Source organism: Thermothelomyces heterothallicus, assembly GCF_042370625.1.
Source record: "Thermothelomyces heterothallicus CBS 202.75 unplaced genomic scaffold P884_scaffold_37, whole genome shotgun sequence".
NCBI lineage: Eukaryota > Fungi > Ascomycota > Sordariomycetes > Sordariales > Chaetomiaceae > Thermothelomyces > Thermothelomyces heterothallicus.
This window is the reverse complement of record NW_027192598.1, coordinates 83343-100199: the sequence shown is the minus strand read 5'-3', so window position 1 is coordinate 100199 and position 16857 is coordinate 83343. Positions and strand designations below refer to the sequence as shown.

General features: G+C 59.6%; 6 protein-coding genes across 6 annotated transcripts; 2 read left to right on the top strand and 4 right to left on the bottom strand.

Moving 5' to 3' along the window:
* Positions 1 to 452: 452 nt before the first annotated feature.
* On the top strand, positions 453 to 3154 carry P884DRAFT_90646 (glycoside hydrolase family 76 protein). The gene is made up of 2 exons (XM_069446160.1): positions 453 to 807; positions 1056 to 3154. Exons 1-2 carry the CDS (start codon positions 720 to 722, stop codon positions 2969 to 2971), a joined length of 2004 nt encoding a protein of 667 aa, XP_069293693.1. The 5' UTR covers positions 453 to 719; the 3' UTR covers positions 2972 to 3154.
* A 130-nt stretch (positions 3155 to 3284) lies between these two features.
* Positions 3285 to 4256, top strand: P884DRAFT_251696 (uncharacterized protein; the record flags this gene model as incomplete). The annotated part of the gene is made up of 2 exons (XM_069440702.1): positions 3285 to 3819; positions 4005 to 4256. Exons 1-2 carry the CDS (start codon positions 3511 to 3513, stop codon positions 4254 to 4256), a joined length of 561 nt encoding a protein of 186 aa, XP_069293692.1. The 5' UTR covers positions 3285 to 3510.
* Positions 4257 to 4957: 701 nt separating this feature from the next.
* Positions 4958 to 6234, bottom strand: P884DRAFT_90572 (uncharacterized protein). The gene is made up of 5 exons (XM_069446159.1): positions 6161 to 6234; positions 6000 to 6093; positions 5887 to 5910; positions 5610 to 5792; positions 4958 to 5422 (listed from the first exon to the last, which is right to left on the bottom strand). Exons 2-5 carry the CDS (start codon positions 6064 to 6066, stop codon positions 5004 to 5006), a joined length of 693 nt encoding a protein of 230 aa, XP_069293691.1. The 5' UTR covers positions 6067 to 6093; positions 6161 to 6234; the 3' UTR covers positions 4958 to 5003.
* A 516-nt stretch (positions 6235 to 6750) lies between these two features.
* Positions 6751 to 8590, bottom strand: P884DRAFT_90561 (uncharacterized protein). Its single transcript, XM_069446158.1, has 3 exons — positions 8369 to 8590; positions 6863 to 8301; positions 6751 to 6809 (listed from the first exon to the last, which is right to left on the bottom strand). The coding sequence occupies exons 1-2, from the start codon at positions 8450 to 8452 to the stop codon at positions 7108 to 7110; spliced, it is 1278 nt and encodes a 425-aa protein (XP_069293690.1). The 5' UTR covers positions 8453 to 8590; the 3' UTR covers positions 6751 to 6809; positions 6863 to 7107.
* A 2144-nt stretch (positions 8591 to 10734) lies between these two features.
* Positions 10735 to 13013, bottom strand: P884DRAFT_303370 (uncharacterized protein; the record flags this gene model as incomplete). Its single annotated transcript, XM_069445022.1, has 5 exons — positions 10735 to 10827; positions 10950 to 11030; positions 11116 to 11210; positions 11334 to 12605; positions 12701 to 13013. 5 exons carry the CDS (start codon positions 13011 to 13013, stop codon positions 10735 to 10737), a joined length of 1854 nt encoding a protein of 617 aa, XP_069293689.1.
* A 288-nt stretch (positions 13014 to 13301) lies between these two features.
* Positions 13302 to 16028, bottom strand: P884DRAFT_264836 (uncharacterized protein). The gene is made up of 2 exons (XM_069441889.1): positions 15905 to 16028; positions 13302 to 15630 (listed from the first exon to the last, which is right to left on the bottom strand). The coding sequence occupies exons 1-2, from the start codon at positions 16018 to 16020 to the stop codon at positions 13695 to 13697; spliced, it is 2052 nt and encodes a 683-aa protein (XP_069293688.1). The 5' UTR covers positions 16021 to 16028; the 3' UTR covers positions 13302 to 13694.
* Between the last annotated feature and the right edge of the window lie 829 nt (positions 16029 to 16857).

The following is a 16857-nucleotide window of genomic DNA, read 5'->3' as shown; positions in this document are numbered from 1 at the left end:
ATGTACCGTATTTATTAGGTACGTTACGTACCTAAGGTAGGGCTGTACCTGGTATATCAGGTACTTACTTACGGTATGTACGGAGTACCTACATATAGGACAAGTTTTAAACAGGAGTTGCTCGCGAGGGCACTGGCCCCTTAGCAGATCGGACCTAGATCTTGGAACTGCAAAGGCGGGCCCAAAGGCCCAATACCCCAGTGTCCGCATCCTCCGTACTGCGGGGTGCCACTACATGAGCTAAGTCGCCAAATCCTCTCGACCTCCCGAAACCTGAGGCACATGGCACTGCAAGCGCTTCCTTTTGGTGGGGTAGGCTGACTCAAAGAGCCCTCGAGATCGGGAGGAGTCAGGCCAATCAGCTCACCGTAACACCTACCAACCACAATCTCCCTCCAACGTAACCCACTTCCCATCCAGTTCCCCTCTTCGGAAGCCGCAGTTGCAGAATGTCTTGAACCACTGACTTTCTGTACCTGATCTGGACTCTCTTTTTGTTTTAGTTTAATCTTATTTTTTTTTCTCTCTTTTCTAGTCTCGGTCGCTTTCTTTTCGCGTCCCAGTGCTCTGAACGGCCCGTCACTACAACTCCCAACCGTCAAGGCGTGTTTCAGATGCTCGTCCCCCCCGGGTCCCTCCCACGATGATAGCACCATGAACTGGCCGTTGCTTGAACAGCTTGAAGCCTGGAGAGTCTCTTCGCATGACCGGCCCAGGCTATGTTTGCCGTGACCATCCGCGCAATATACTGGCGGTCCCGTGTCGGTCATTCATTCGCATTGTCGATCTTGTCACGCGTAAACCTGCGTAGAACCCCCCCCCCCCCCCCCCCCCACCCCCCAAAAAAAAAAAAAAAAAAAAAAAAAAAAAAAAAAAAAAAAAAAAAAAAAATACGGCGGATAGCCGGCTCCGGCTTTAGATATTAACAGCCGGTGTCATAGTAGGTTTTTGCCGTCCGCGGCCACTGGGATATTCCAGGACTTACCGATCCCCCATTACTCCTAGGCCACTGCTACTAACACGGCCTAAACGCTGAGAGAGCATCTTCGACTAAGACAAAACTCGCCCGCTTGCAAGCCAAGTCAATATGCTGCTCACCTGGACCGTGGTCGTAGCTCTGGCCACGGCCGTCTGCGCTATGTCGCCTCGGTCATACCCTCCATTGCTGCTAAGAGATGGGCTCAGCAAGAGAGCCGGGCGCCCTTCGATTCCTGATGACATTGTCTTCCGAGACATGTGGATGGCGCTCAGCGATTTGCAGGAGACATACTTTGAGCGCTGGCTCGGGACCTGGCCTGACGGAATCGACTGGACCCGCGCCGTAATGGGCACGCATGTTGCCGCTACACTGCGGACCATCTCGGACGAGCTGCGGCTCGGCGAGCCCGACCAGGACGCCGGGTGCGTCACCAGGAAGGAAGACGTTGTCGGCGGGTATTTCGCCGACGTGATCGCCTACTACTTTGCCGAGGACACCTTTGCCATCCGAAATCAGGCCTACGACGACATGCTCTGGGTCGTTTTGGCTTGGCTGGAGTCCATCCGCTTCATCGACGAGCACAGCAGGGTTGTTGCTGCCCCCGGGTCGTGCTCCACAGAGTCGGGAGCCCGGCCCGGTGCCGAAACGTGGTATGGCAGTCGCTGGATACCCGCCTTCGCCCACCGCGCGAGGATATTCTGGGAGCTGGCGGCCAAGGGATGGGACACGAAGCTCTGCGGAGGCGGCATGATTTGGAATCCGCGCCTGATGCCGTACAAGAACGCCATCACGAACCAACTCTTCATATCGGCCTCCATCAGCATGTATCTCCACTTTCCCGGCGACACGAACTCATCTCCTTTCGCCGCCGGCGTCGGTTCGGCCCTCGCCGGCGGTGTCGGTAGTACCGCCGACTGGCCGGCCCACGACCCCGTCTACGGCAAGGCGGCCCAGGATGCCCACGACTGGCTTGCTTCGTCCAACATGACCAACGCGCAAGGCCTCTACGCGGACGGCTTCCACGTCTCGGGCCAGAGCTCCGGCAGCAACAACACGCGCTGTGACGACCGCGACGAGATGGTCTACACTTACAACCAGGGCGTCCTCCTGTCGGGACTGATGGGCCTGTACCGGGCCACCGGTCAAGAACGCTACCTCAGCGAGGGCCACGCCCTGATTCGGAACGTCATCTCCGCCACCGGGTACGATCTCGAGCAGGACCAGCCCGTCGACCCGATCCACCCGGATCGTGTCCCTCCCTGGCGCGGCCTCGGCCGCGTGGGCGTCCTAGAGGAGGCATGCGACGCGTCGGGGACGTGCTCCCAGGACGCGCAGACTTTCAAGGGCATCTGGATGCATCACTTTGCCGCATTCTGCGCGCCGGCCGCGCTGCGGTTCACAGGCTCGGACTCTCTCGGCTCTCAACCGCCTCAGCCTCACGCGGGGGCAGGGGCAGGGGCAGGGGCCGGGACTATCCGGGCGCGGCACGAGCGCGAATGTAGGAGGTATATCCCGTGGCTGCGCCACAACGTGCGCGCCGCGACGGGCACGAGGGACGAAAACGGCCTGTTCGGCATGTGGTGGACTGCCGGGCTGCTGACGCTCACGAGCGGCGAGGCCATCGAGGCGGCCGGGGACCTGCACCCGCTCCCGCCGGGGGGGGACGGGGGGGAGGTGGTGGATTACCGGAACACGGGAGTGCCGCTGGATCCTAAGTGGACTCGTGCGGCCGGGGATCGGTGGTCGCCGGCAGTGCCGGTGCCGGATGCGAAAAGGACCGGTCAGGCGCCGCTCGGTCAGGGTGGTGTTGCTGTTGGTGGTTCGGGTTCGGGGGAAGTTAAGGGAGCCGGATCGGAGAGGAGGGCGGAGGCTTTGGAGGAGAGCGGTGCTTATGATCCCAATCTTCGCGGGCGAGGGAGGACGGTGGAAACGCAGGGCGGCGGACTGGCCGTCCTCAGGGCCTTGTGGGTGGTTTCTAGACTCGAGGGATAGGGATAGCGGCGTTTTGATTTGGGGGGGGAATGCTCGGGACGTTAACTGGTGTATGAGCGTCGGAGTAACTATGGCATTGCATTCAGGGGTCATGTGCAATACACAAGCATCACGGTTACGGGTTTATGATATTTTCGGCAATTGTAAACGCTAGTTATAGATCTACTTTAGCCGATATCAGGGGTCACTTCATCCTGGGCGAGACGATCTCGCCCGTGGGTTTCCAGGGTTAGGGGTTTGAATTGCTCGAGTGAAACGCTCAATCAAGCACAGGTCCTAGTCGCATGCAGCACGGTTCCTCAACACCCCGCCACGGACAAGCACATCGCGAACCCAACCACCAAACCCACCGACGACCGGCCTTGGATTTCGCAAAACAAGAAAACTACGCCATTCATCTCGCGATTTCCCCCCGCTTTCCGAGAATATAAACACTCGGTTGTTTGTCGTGCCGCCGCCCGTGATAATCGCCGCGTATCCAGGGAAGAAAGAAAGAAAAAACACAAGTACGATTTCACATACCTATATACGATACCAAAATGGCCTCTGAAGCCATGGACCTCGACGAGCCGGTCCGGCAAGGACGCGGCGACGGCTCGGCGTCCAACAACAACAACAACAACAACAACAACAACAATAGCAGCAGCAACGACGTGAGCTCGGCCAAGCTGGCCGCCATGCAGACGGCGACCAAGGCGACGGCGGTGCGGTCGATCGAGGGCTGGATCGTCATGGTGACCAACGTGCACGAGGAGGCCGACGAGGAGGCCATCCACGACAAGTTTGGCGAGTTTGGCGAGATCCGCAACGTGCACCTCAACCTGGACCGCAGGACCGGTTACGTGAAGGTGAGTTGCCATGTGCGAGCAGGGAGAGAAGGGGAGGGGGAGGGAGGGAGGTTTCCCAGCTTTCACTTCTTGTTGTTGTTTTCACTTCGTACCGAGAGAGGAGACGCTTGTTGTTTGTTTGTCTCGATTTTGTTGGCTGACGACCTTCTTCTTTTTTTTTTTTTTTTTCTTTCCCTCGCCTCCAGGGCTACGCGTTGATCGAGTACACCACGCTGGAGGAGGCGCGCGCGGCCATCGACGGCGCCAACAACACGGACCTGCTGGGCCAGACGGTCAAGGTCGACTTTGCCTTTGTGCGGCCGCCGCCGGGCAAGGCGACCAACAATGCGCGGCCAGGCGGCGGCGGCGGCGGCGGCGGTGCCGCGCGGGGATCGAACCGCGGGGCGCGCAGCGGGAGGAGCCGGAGCCGCAGTCCCGGCGCGGGGAGGGATGATTGATGCTGCTCTCCTCTCCGTGAAGGGCCGAGGGAAAGATTAAGAGGGCGGACCCGGGGCGGGCTAGCGCTGCTGGAGGGGCACTGGGCAAAAAAAAAAAAAAAAAAAAAAAAAAAAAAAAAGAAAAGAAAAGTTAGGCTGAGGATTCCGTCGCCCCCATCCAGGCGGGCCGGAAGATAGTTTTGGGAATGCCTTTGCCCGTGACGGAGCAGCATGAATGTGGTGCGTGCATCAGCCGATGTGTCCTCGACGGGGGTGAATGGAAAGACACGTCGGCATCTTGCCAGCACAGTTTGACGGTAGGTAGTTGCCCCCCGTGGCTGGATCGCGCGTCTGCTGGCTGGGCTAACTGTCTCTCAAAGAGAACGAAAGTAGCCAGGATGCCACACGGCTTGACTGGATTAGGATTGCAACTGGTGTCGAACGAACGACTTAGAGTTGATACAATCGGGCTTTTTAACGAAGCCCGTAGAGCGACCTTCGAGAAGCGCCACGAAATAGAAGCACCAGGCATGATCACCACCATCATTACAGTCACTCCAAGATCACGGAGTTGTTGCTCGTCCCGGGACGTGATGCCAGCTCAGCCCCCAGATATTGACCGTCCAGTGCCAACGGAGCGGCAATGTGTGTGTGTGTGTGTGTGTGTGCGCTTGTGAGCGTATGTGTGGTAACGCCAAGGATCAACAGGCACAATCAAGGTAATCATGTAACCAGACTTGAATAATATACTACCCTAGCTCCTCACCATCATTTCAGGAACTTGCCCGCCAGGTTCAACAGCCCTGAAGCAGCAGCACCGCTGCCGCCCTCCTGCTGCTGAGCGCCCCCGTGGCTCTTGAGGTACATCTTGAGCGCCAGCTCGCCGGCCTTCATGACGACGCTCTGCTTGTCCGCGCCGGGCTCGACCTTGCCCTGGGCCGCCTGGGCGTCGAACAGCTTGGCGGCCTGCGCCATGGCCAGGCCGACGAAGGCGTTCTGGCTCTGCCCATGCTGCGGCGCCGACGCCGACGAGGAGGAGGAGGAGGAGGTGAAGAGCTTGAGGGCCTGCACGGCGGCGGCGCTGCCGAGGGACGAGGTCGAGGCGGGCTGGTTGTGGGAGGAGGAGGACGACGACGACGACGAGGAGTCGCCAAAGCCGAAGAACCGACGGTGGGATTCGACGGCGCCTGTAACGTAATTTGCAGAGGGGAGTGTGAGATAAGATGTGCGTGGATGTATGTACGCGAATAGTCATTGGTTGGGAGAAGGCGGAACGAGGTGAAAGGGGAAGGAGGAGGAGGAGGACGAGGGGAAGAGGGGGGGCGGGGGAAATATGAAAGCAGCGGCAACTTCGGCAGCAGCAAAGAAGCGTACCCTGCTCATCGATATCGTCGTCAGACTCGTGCTTCTTGTTGTCCAGCAACTTGGCGATGGCGTTGGCGAAAAAGTCATGGTCCTCCGGCGCTTCCTTGGCGGCAACCGAGGCCGCACCGCGCAGGTCGTCGTCGCCCGGATGGGCGTAGCCACCGCCCGCCGGGTAGGAACCGCCGTGCGTGACTACAAGAGGAAAAAATGGGGAGCGCGGTTTGTTAGATCAAGGGGGTGCGAGAGCGCGAAGGGAGAGGCGGGAGGGGGGGAATGGTCGCCCTACGATTGCCACCGCCCTGGTGCAGGCCTGGTCGAGGGTAGCTATGTCAGCGACTGCTATGGCATGGCATGTCATGTCTGCTTGCTGGGACGGTCATCAATGGGGCGTTTGCTCACCGTGGGGACGCTCGTCGTCGTCGTCGCCGACCACCTTGTCGACAACTTTCCCGAGAAGCTTGTCCATGTTGGATTTGGGAAGACCGAAGGGGGACTTGAAGTACGGTGGTTAGTGATGAGACATGCGTGGGCACCGTTATGGGGGGCAAGCGACAGTTTACTTTCAACTGCCCGTTGCACGGGGTTTTGTTTTTGGTTCCAGGTTATTGCCTCGTTATGTATACACGCTAAGTTGGGGAAGGGAGAGAGGGGCAACACCAATCTCAGCTGCAAGTGCAGCAATAGCGGGGTAAAAGTGACCAAGGCAGCTGAGAGACAGGGGCTCCATCCCCTCATTCAGGCGACCCTCGAGCTGAGGGAGTCCAATGGCGTCTTGCTTTCGGTTGAGGCACACATTTCGCGCGCCGTCTGCGAACCGAACAGGGCGGGGAACTTTTTCTCGCATTGATTGCCTTGTCTTGCTTTTTGAAACGGCAACCAAAACCCGCTCATGCGCTCCCGTCCCACAAACCACAAATCGTCCTTTTTTGGCAATCCGTAAACATCTCATAACCCGCCTATCTACTACCCTCAGTAGAGAGACTCCGCACCTCTCCGGGCATTGTCCTTCGACCGTGATCTACGAGTCAGGCAGTGGCCCCCGGCGGATAGTTAGGAGGAGGCCATGCGCGCCAGACGACCAAGGCAGAGCACGCGCGCCCCCCACACCTTTCCTCGTCTTACTTTCTCGCCCACTAAAATCTGCAGGCGTTGAAGAGCGATCTGGAGCCTCGAGGTCCTTTCCGCGATCCTGGAGACTTCTCGCGTCCCCTGGAGTTCCGGTCAGCGCCGTCAACCTCCGAGTGAAGAGGATGCCGGGTTACCGCAAAGTCGTGTACGCATATGTGTGTATTGCCTGTGCCCACTTGGAAGAGATGACGAACGGATTGACTTCTTAAGCAGAGGCCTCGGCCATATGTGGCTGATGTTCCGAGGCGCCCGCGCCGCCATGGCCGGCGCTCTTTTTCTTCTCCCGTTTGGCCCATCGAAGACCACAGGCATTGCAGAGTGTCTTGGGCCCGCCAGGGCCTTTGCGCCATTCCGGAGACTCGAGCGTTCCTGTGAGGGGTTAGGGCCGGGAATCAATCGAGCTTTGAGACGCCTGAGAAGATTTACCGCAATCCGTGCACACGTATTCCTCCGCCATCTTCAACTTCTTCTTCTTGTCCCCTGAGCGCTGGTCCCTGTCCATCGGTATGGCGATGCCGACGTCTCCCGCGATGAGGGCCGCGCTGGGGTGGCCCGTTGTGATGCCCCGACTCCTCTCGCCTTCCTGGTACCGGAGACCGGTGAGCATCTCGATGGTGTCGGCGTGGGTCGTGCCTATCGAGGCCCGCCGCGTGCCCGGGAGGTTCTCTGCGGCCTCGCTATCCATGGACGTGCGCCGCTCGCGGGACGTCGTAGATACGTCGCCTAGGGAGAAGGACGTCGGCCCGAAGCGCAAGCTGCCCTCGGGGGACACCGTCTCCTGGCTCTGCTTCCATGGCCTCCCGGCCTCTTCCGCCTCCTCTTGCTCCTCCTTCTGCAGCTCGGCAATCTTGCGCTTAAGGCGCTCATTCTCCATCTTGTGTTCGAGGAACGAGTCGAGAAGGGCGGCGTTCTTGGTGGGGTACGGCCTGGACATCATGAAGACGGCCTGGCAAAAGGGGGTCTGGTTGTTGGGGTTGGGCGCAAACTTGGCGGCGGCGATGTGGGCATGGCCGACGGCTTCGAAGACGCCGTAGGACCCGTCCTTCTTTCGCATCCTGTAGAAGACGCGCAGCGGGGCGCCCGACGCGATGGACGTGTTGAATTCCGACGTGAAGACGCCCACGTCGTCCGGGTGCAGCAGGTCCCGCATGAACAAGTCGCCGAGCTCGAACGGCTTGTACCCGGTCAGGCGCTCGGCGCTGGGGGAGACGTGCTTGATCCTGCCGTTGGCGTCGAGGATGTGGAGCAGGTCCTGGAGCTCCTCGACGACCCTGGCGGGCCAGTTGCGCCGCTTGGTGAACTCGGTCAGCACGTTCTGGTTGCTCTGGTTGCCCTGGTTACCGGGCCCCAGGGGCTCCCGGGGCGCGTTGGTACCGGCCGCCGCGTCGTCGGGCGAGTAGGGAGCCCGGCCGGTGGCTGCCACAAGGGCATCGGACGAGTCAGGATCCGGGCCCGTGTCGAACGAGGCCGGTAGCGGCCCGCCGGGATCCAGACTCATGGACGTGGTGCCATCAAAGGGATAGAGGAACGAGGTGTCCAGGGGGAAGAGGGGATCGGATTGGTCCGGGTTCATCTACACGATCAAAGCGACCAGCGCGTCAGTTGGGTCAGATGCTCCGCAAAGAATCGAATAGGCGGACCTGCAGCGTGGACGTCTCGGATCCCATGCCCATGGGCATCCCGTAGCCAATATGGCCGGAGGACAGGGAGCGACGGAGGGACATGACGGGGCCGGGCGTGCCCGGGGGGCGCCGGGTGTAAGGCTGAAGGCGAGGGGGAGAGAGGCGAGGCAAGGAATGGACGGGCCAGCTAAATGGCGCCAACGGTGGTGCTAATGGTATTGCCAAGAGTGATGCTAATGGTGATTCCGATGGTATTGCCAATGGTAGCTAATGCCAATGGACCTAGCTAAGCGGTCCAGACCCAAGAACTAATAACAACAATGTATTGCAAGAATTGGTACAAGAATGTGAGGTTATCTGTCGAGCCGTACTGGCGATATGATGGAAGGGAAGATAGATGATTGGATTGCTGGTGGCGAAGGTGTTGGAAACAAAACTCAACCCCGGCCTGAAGGGCGCTTGAGAAGGGGGGAGGAAGCAAAAAGCAAAAGAGATGTCCGAGAAAAGCAAGAGTGTGCGACGGAGAGACGGGGAAGGCTTCCGAAGCAGACAGAAGAGATGTCAGGCGTACACTCTGAAGGGGGCGCGCTCAGCTGGTCCAGCAAGTTATCGACCAAGAACGACGATCATAGCAGGATGTGGTGGGGGCGGGGCTGCAGAAATCTGGGGGGGGGGGATGGGATTTTTGATCGTTGAGCATGGGAAAGTCCAAAAACCGGCCTTTCCTTCCCGGGACCCTGCCACTGCTGGTCACTCGGCAATTCCCTAGGCGGAGGGTCTGGGCCCTTGCGGGGTGGGTTGCATTACCGCCCTGCGTACATACATACTTATACAAGTACCTACCTACCGAGTCCTATTAGGTCTACTCGTGCCGCGACGTTGTGTCCGCCTGGAGAGCCTGCTCCGGGCGAGGCGCAGGAGAACGGGGCCGCATCTGCGATTGGCTGCCGCGTCGTAACACCGGGCCACCCGAAAGCAAAATGGATATTCTTGTTTATCGTTGGTTTTTTCCTCGTCCGTACAATAACTACCAGTAAGTCATTGCTAGCGTTCCGCGTGGCGGAGCAAGTGGAGGAGGAGGTATGTACTGTAATCCGTACACTTTTCGCTGGCAAACTGTGCTGTGCGAGTCACCCGCGGGCTTGTTTCTTTGCCTTCGCCTTACCTCGGGTGCTACTACTGTGTACGTAAGGTAAGCGCTTGAAGTGGAAGGGGCGATGTTCAAAGGTGGTGAGAAATGTTGCTGCGACTTCCAGGTTGTACCTTCCTACCTACCTATATGTGCTCCGTAGCTCACTACTATTACACAGTGAGGTCTGACGAAAGGATCTTCGCATCAGGACCCTCAGACCCTGCCGTTTTAAGATCCTTGTGCAACCTTCCATCTTCTTTTCCCTCATTTAGTCGTGGTCAACCGGTGCGAGGTCAGCGCCCAGCGCCTGTGGGAGCAATGTTGGGATTTCGGTACGGGAGATAGAGAGGTGGTGTAAGGACGCACAAAGCTCGGTTTGGTGCTGCGTGCTCATTAGAAGCAAGCTGAGCGTCGTCCAGGCCAGCTGCTTGGAGGGCTTCGTGTCGACGGAATTCGTGGGGTGCGTATGGACGGAGTTGCAAAGTACGGATTGCGGATTAGGTACTGTACAGTCAATGGTCGCTCGGTCCGTGTTTCGTGAATCTCGAGAGAGACTTGGTAACATGCCAGAAAAAGGCAGCCATTCACCTACCTACCATCGATAGCGCACTCTCTTTTTGGGCAGTTTGGGTCTTGCACGCGGTACCCCTCCCGCTGCTCTTTAGCAGCTAAATCACCTAGGTATGGCCCTATTGCCTCGTTCGGTTCAAAGGACCCGTGCTACCGCTCTACGTCTTCCTACGACCGACCTTTTTTTTTTTTTTTTTTCGCTGAAATTTCTCTGGGACTTCCCTTATTCTCTGGTGGCTTTGACTCTTGCGTCAGGTAATCTGTATAAAGTCCTTCAGCCGAGCAAGCTATAGATTGTAATGCTACCATCAGTATGCGTCATGCCGAGAGGGGTGCATTCGCCACCTCCTATCTATTCGATGGCGAAATCTGAAGGAACCGGGCGCCGGAATAAACTAGTGTTAGATCATCGGGTACCGGGACGAAGCAACCGTCCAGCAAGCGCAAGAGGTGACATCGTGACAGCGCCGCTCACATGAATGAGCGCTAGCCGGGTTCAATTGGGGGCCCATGTTCAAGACACTCGGAACAGTCTGGTTTTGGTCTCGCCGATGAACGCTGCAGCAGCACAACAACTACGACCACGGTGGTATGGTGCACGGAACAGGAATTGGGGTATACATCTCGACGCGCGGAGTCTGGCGAGTCGAAAATAAGGTAGGTACAATATAAAGGGCGTCCATCACCACTCGGCCACCTCTCCACGGGCCGGCTTCTGCACACGGACAACCTTGTCGCAGTTGAGGAGGCAGAGAGGATCGAAGGCTGCCTTGATCTGTAACGGGGAGATTGTTGTTAGTAGACTTGCGCGCTTCGCAAACCAGGGATAGAGCGAGGTGAAAAGGGGGAAAAGAAGGGAAGGAAGGGAGGGGGGTTGGGGCAGAGTGTGCTGTTCACCTTTCTCATGGCATCCACCGTAGTCTCACCCAGTTCATGAGGCAAGTAATCGCGCTTGACGAGGCCGACCCCATGCTCACCCTGAAGCGAACGGTCAGTTGGAAAAAAAAAAAAAGAACAAAGCTTTGAAGGTGAACAGTTAGAAAGGACCGGGCTCTGGGCTTACCGTCACGGTACCCTCCATCTCCACCGCCCGCTTCACCATACGGTGGACGCAATCCTCGGCCAGCTTCCGCTCGGCATCATTGTAGAGGAGAATGACTTAAGAACCCGTTAGTCGAAAAAGAGATTTTTGTCCCGGAGCATCATCATCATCATCACCACCACCACCAACAACAACACCCATAGCAGACTTGGATGGAAGAGGGGAAAAAAAGGACATACTGTGAAAGTTGCCGTCGCCGACGTGCCCGACGATGGAGCTCGTCAGCCCGGACGCCTTGAGATCCCTCTTGGTCTCCTCGATGATGTCCGGCAGCCTGCTCACGGGCACGGCGACGTCGCCGGTCCAGACGTGGTCGCCGGGGCGGCGCTGGGCCATGGTGCCGAAGAGGGCGTCCTTGCGGGCGGACCACAGCTCGGCCTGCTCGGACTCGTCGCGGGCAAAGTCGAACGACTGGCCGCCGGCGCGCTTGGCCATGAGGCGGACCAGGTCGACCTGCTCCTTGACGCCGGCCGGGGTCCCGGCGAACTTGAAGAAGAGGGTCGGGGCCTCGGCCCACTTGCGCGTGGTGGAGCCGGCCGCGTTGATGAAGCGCATCTGGTCGTCGTCGAGGATCTCGACGGCGGCGACGCCGACGCCGTCGCGGACGACGCGGGCGACGCAGTCGGCGGCGTGGCGGATCGAGGGGAAGCTGGCGACGGCGACGGAGGCGGCGGCGGGCTTGACGCACAGCTTGAGCGTCGCCTCGGTCACCAGGCCCAGGGTGCCCTCGGAGCCGATGAAGAGGCGGGTGAGGTCGTAGCCGGCGCTGCTCTTGCGGGGGCGCTGGCGCGTCTTGATGACGGTGCCGTCGGCCAGGACGACGGTCAGGGAGAGGACCCAGTCGCGCATGGTGCCGTAGCGGTAGGCGTTGGTGCCGCTGCAGCCGGTGCCGATCATGCCGCCGATGCGGGCGCCCGGGCCCGGGTCCGGCGGGAAGAAGAGGTTGTGCTCGGCCAGCTGCTCGTTGAGGTCCTCCCAGCCGATGCCGGGCTGCACCACCACGTCCAGGTCGTCCTTGTGCAGGGCGACGATCTTGTCCATGCGGCTAAAGTCGACGCAGATGCCGCCGCGCGTCGGCGTGTAGTGGCCCTCGAGGCTGGTGCCGCCGCTGTAGCCGACCACGGGGATCCGGCGGGTGTGGCAGACCTTCATGATGGCGGCCACCTGCTCGGTGGTGGCCGGATAGACGACGCAGAAGGGCTTGTGCGCGGGGTCGGACCGGTGCGACGACCACTCGGACGTGGCGTGCTGCTTGATGTCGTCCTCGAGCGTGCTGACGTTCTCCCGTCCCACGATCTCGACAAAGTCGGCCCACGCGGCCTCCAGGTGGGCCGGGTTGAGGTTGTAGGTCGGCGGTCGTGTCGCGTTGAGCGGAAGAGTCGAGCTGGGATCGGCATCGCGCGGGTACTGGTAGCCGAGCACCCAGCAGACGGAGCCGACGAAGAAGATTACTTTTTGTCAAGAGACGAAACAAGAAGCGTCAGCAACAAGAAGCCGGGCCAACGTCCGCGGGGGAGGAGGGCATGATGATGCACAGCGGCCCTACCAAAGGTGAGACTGAAGTTCCTCGTCATGCTGGACTCGGGCCGCGCCCTAGCAACGCGCTCGAGTTCGGCCCTCTCGCGCTGCAGACGCTGCATGATGCTGTTCGAGATCTGGCCCTGGAACGAGGCCCCGCTCGGCCTGGGCTGCTTGCTGTGCTCGGTCGAGGAGAGCCGCACGGGCACGGTGCGGAGGGCGAGGCATGCGGGGCGGCCGGCGGCGGCGGCGGCAGCAGCAGCAGCGGCAACGGCGCTGCGAGCCGCCAAACTCTGGGGCTGCCCCAGGCCTTTGGGCATTCTGCCCGCGAGCCGCGACATGATCCGTGGGTGGATAGTGTGTGTTATCTGGGATCAATCGGTCCTCAGCTTTGGGAGCTCGAGAGTTCTGTGGGGCGCATGCCGCGTCGTGGACTTGTCGTAGCGCAGCCGATCCAACGACCAGAACCGAAGCTTGCAAACGGGCTGCGCGGGTGAAAGGGTGTAAAAAAAAAAGGGTCGAGGCTTAACGTTAGTTACGGCGTGGTGGGGCCCCCCCCCCCCCCCCATTGGGGGCCGGGGAACCCGGGGGGGGCCCCCAAAACCCCCCCCCCCCCCCGGCGGATGACCCGAAGACGGCATTTCGGAGGTCAAGCACGCCAGCGCCGAGAAAGAACCAATTCTCTTCGCATCCCGACCTGTGAAGCATATTCCATCCCATCGCTCCGCACTTTACCAAGTGGTAATAATTCCGGACAACAACCCCCCCACTTGCAACAACAACGCCCTGGGCCAAACGTAAATCGTCGAACCTCCGAAACAGCCGGTTCGGCCATGACCCGACACGGGTACGGAGGTATAACTAACTCGGATGGTATCATCATTAGAGGCCCTCCATACAAAGAGTCCGTTACACATGTATGTATACTTCTCCTCGTCGTTGGTGGTTGTGTAATGTGTTCCCGAACAAGCCTCTCTCGCCTACTCCGTACCCCCCAACGCCTCCTCACGGGCCACGTCGCATCACCATCCCCCCGGCACGACATGGACGTGAAAAGTGGGCGCCCCGTGGCCCTCGCTCTGCACGTGCTGCAGGTACGTCTCCAGCTCGACCTCGTCGCTCACCGGCAGTGGCAGCTCGCCGCCCTTGCCGTCCTTGACCACGCCCTCGATCTTGTAGCACAGCCCGCCGGGCGTCTTCTGCAGCGCCGCGCGCCGCAGCTCCGCCATGGTGCGCTCGCTGAGCGGGGCGATCCACTGCGCATGCACGCCCGGGAACATTAGCTGGGCGGCCGGGCTTAGCCGGAAGAAGGCGGCGATTCCACTGGAGGATGCCTGCGGTGGTGTTCCCTGTCGTTGCTGCCCTGCCTCCTGCTGCTGCTGCTGCTGCTGTTGCGGCGGCGGCGGCGGAGGCTGCGGCCCTTGTTGCGATGTCTGTCCTCGCTGAGCCGTGGCGTTTCCACGGGATTGCATAGCTAGGAGCGGGTTCTGGGTCTCCGCAGCCGCCGAGGTGCTGGATCCGAGTGGACCATCCGCCACCTGACGGTCCGCTCCGGCCGCGGGTTCTGCCGGGACCTGTCGCGATGATTGCTCCTTAGTCCGGTCTTCGGGGAGACGGCCACTGCGGCGGCGGGGCTGAGGGGATGGTGCCGGCGGTCCGTTGGCTGCGGATTCCGGAGACACAGGCGTCGTGGAGTGATGGACTGGCTTCTTGCCCGCAGCCTTCACTGACGGCTTCGGTGTCACCTGCTTCGTGGGCTCCGGTGCGGCCGGCGCGGCCGGCTTCTCCGGGGGTGGCGGAAGGGGCGAGGGCGTCGTGCCCAAGCGACACACGTCGGACCGGTATCTCCTCACGGCGTCCCGGCAGAGGACGTTGATGGCTTTGATTTTGCGCTGGTAGTCCGGATCGGCTGTCCCTGCCGCGGTCGACCTGCTCAGCTCGGGCGACTCGGCAATCCACCGCTGCTTCAGCTCCTCAAAGTACTCCAGGCCCTCCTCAAGCATCGACGTGAACTTCTCCGAAGCCAGTATGTTGTAGAGCTGTTTGCGGACCGACCTGCCCTCCTCCGGGTTCAGCCCAAGCATGACCTTTGCGTCTGCCACTTTTACGGCGCTGGCCTCGGTCCGGATCCTCTTGGTCACGTCGCAGCAGATGATCTCGATGGCCAGCTTCTTCTTCTCCATGTCTGCCCGGTCCCACATGACGGCGCGGAGGTGCATGCTCTCGCGCACGAGCTGGTCCTTGAGCGCCTCCCACCGCTCGGGCCCGACGAGCGTCTTCTTGTAGACCCCTGCAGTCTGGCAGAGGTTGTAGAACTTCTCTCGCGTCGCCAGGTAGGCGCTCCGGTCCATTTGCAGGATCTCCTTGGCTTCGGACAGGGTCGTCTCGGAGGGGAAGCGGGGCGGTCCGGGAGGGTCGGCCGGCAGACCGCCGTACGGCCTGGTGTGTCGCCGTCGCTTCTTGGTCACCCACCTCTCGTGGGCCTCGGCTTCGAGCACCCGCTTCCGGTACTCCCTCCGGGCCTCGCGCATGGCATTGAGGGTATCTTCCTGCACCTGGGCGTCTGCCGGCCCGAGCCCACTCGCCCCGTAATCCCAGTAATTGGTTTGGTCTTGGTTGCCCCCAGTGCTCGCCCCGCCGGGAACCCCGCCGCCGCCGCCGCCGTCCTGCACGTCAGCGCCGCCCTCGGAACTCTCGGTCCGCTGCCGTCCCAGGGTGCCTAGAGCGGTGAGCCCGGATCTACCCCTCATCAGCCACCCGTTCCTGGCCCGGATCCTCGCCACCTCGCGCTCGCCGACCTTGTAGCCCTCTTCGGCGAGCCGTGAGAGCATTTCCTTCTGGGACATGTTCCGCTCCCACAGTTCCTTTACCCGCGCGACAAGCCGCTCGTTCTTGTAGGCGGGATTTAGCTTGTTGGGGAATCCCCAGCGCGCGAAAGCGCCCTGGAAGGCGCGCCGGCTGTGGTACAGTCATGGTTAGCCATGGGCCGAAGGGAAAAAAACGCGATGTTAGTCTGCCGGTGTTGGAGTTTGGAACTGTGACGGGATGTGTATATATAAATATGTATATGCATGCTGCACAGCGATGAAGAGATCTGCTCCAAGTTGCTTTCTGAAGGGCGTGGACATAGAGTGGCGGCCATGATGCCCGATGCCGTTGCAGTGATAGTTAACGTCTCTCTACACAAGAATGTGACCCGACGAAAAAAAACCTCGCAAACCACAAAACATACCTAGGAGTGAAGTCATGGTGCTCGCGCATGTACTGCACCACTTCATCCAGTGGCCGATTTTCCTCGACGTACAGACGATAGCATGTCTGCCGGTGTTGTTCCCAGCTGTACCCCATGGTTGTTGCGCGGGGGCCGATGGTTGTTGCGAGGATTTGCCTTGTGGCACCCCCAAGTTTTTGCGCAGTTGGCTCAAATGGCTTACCACAGTGCCACCACCGCCCACGCTGCGATCCTGCCCCACTCCAAGAGCCTCGACCACAGCAGAGCACCCAGTCACTCCATTAAACCGATCTTTATGAGGCGTGTCATGTTCCTTTAGTCGATTTTTCAATAATAAATAAAAAAGGACAAAATGTTGAAGGAGAGGTGATGGAGATGTATAACAAAGAGGAAGTGGAGGAAAGAAAATAAGAGAGAAGAGCAAGTATATACTAGCTAGGAGAGGCAGAAAACAAACGAAAACGAGAAAGGATAGAGAAGTTCAGAAAATATAAATATATATGAAAAAACAAAAGAATAGATCGAGGGCCAACTGTGATATATAATCCTAGCGCCTGTTCTCCTATTGAGTAGAGGGAAGAGAGGCGAAGTAATCCGCCGCTAGAGCCTGTGAGCTACAAACAAGGGCAACCCAGTGTCACGAACACATTTCACAACACGAACTAGTCAAGAAAGCAAATAATGATCAAGGAGACGACAGACATCAGATAGATTGAATCCGGGCGAGTAGTCCCCGGCTACCTAATGCGAAGCGACCTCTCTGGCCAAAAAACACAGGGCTCAACCAACAATCGGGAGCTCCAGCTAAAACAATCCATGCCCAGTTGTTCCAGTCCAGCCGACCCACGACCAAGAACCATGCCATGCCATGCCGTGCCCACCGTGACGATCATTCAACGAGAGCGCGAAGAGAAAAGGAAGCAAAACGCCCGAGAAATAGAAGGCAAACAGAC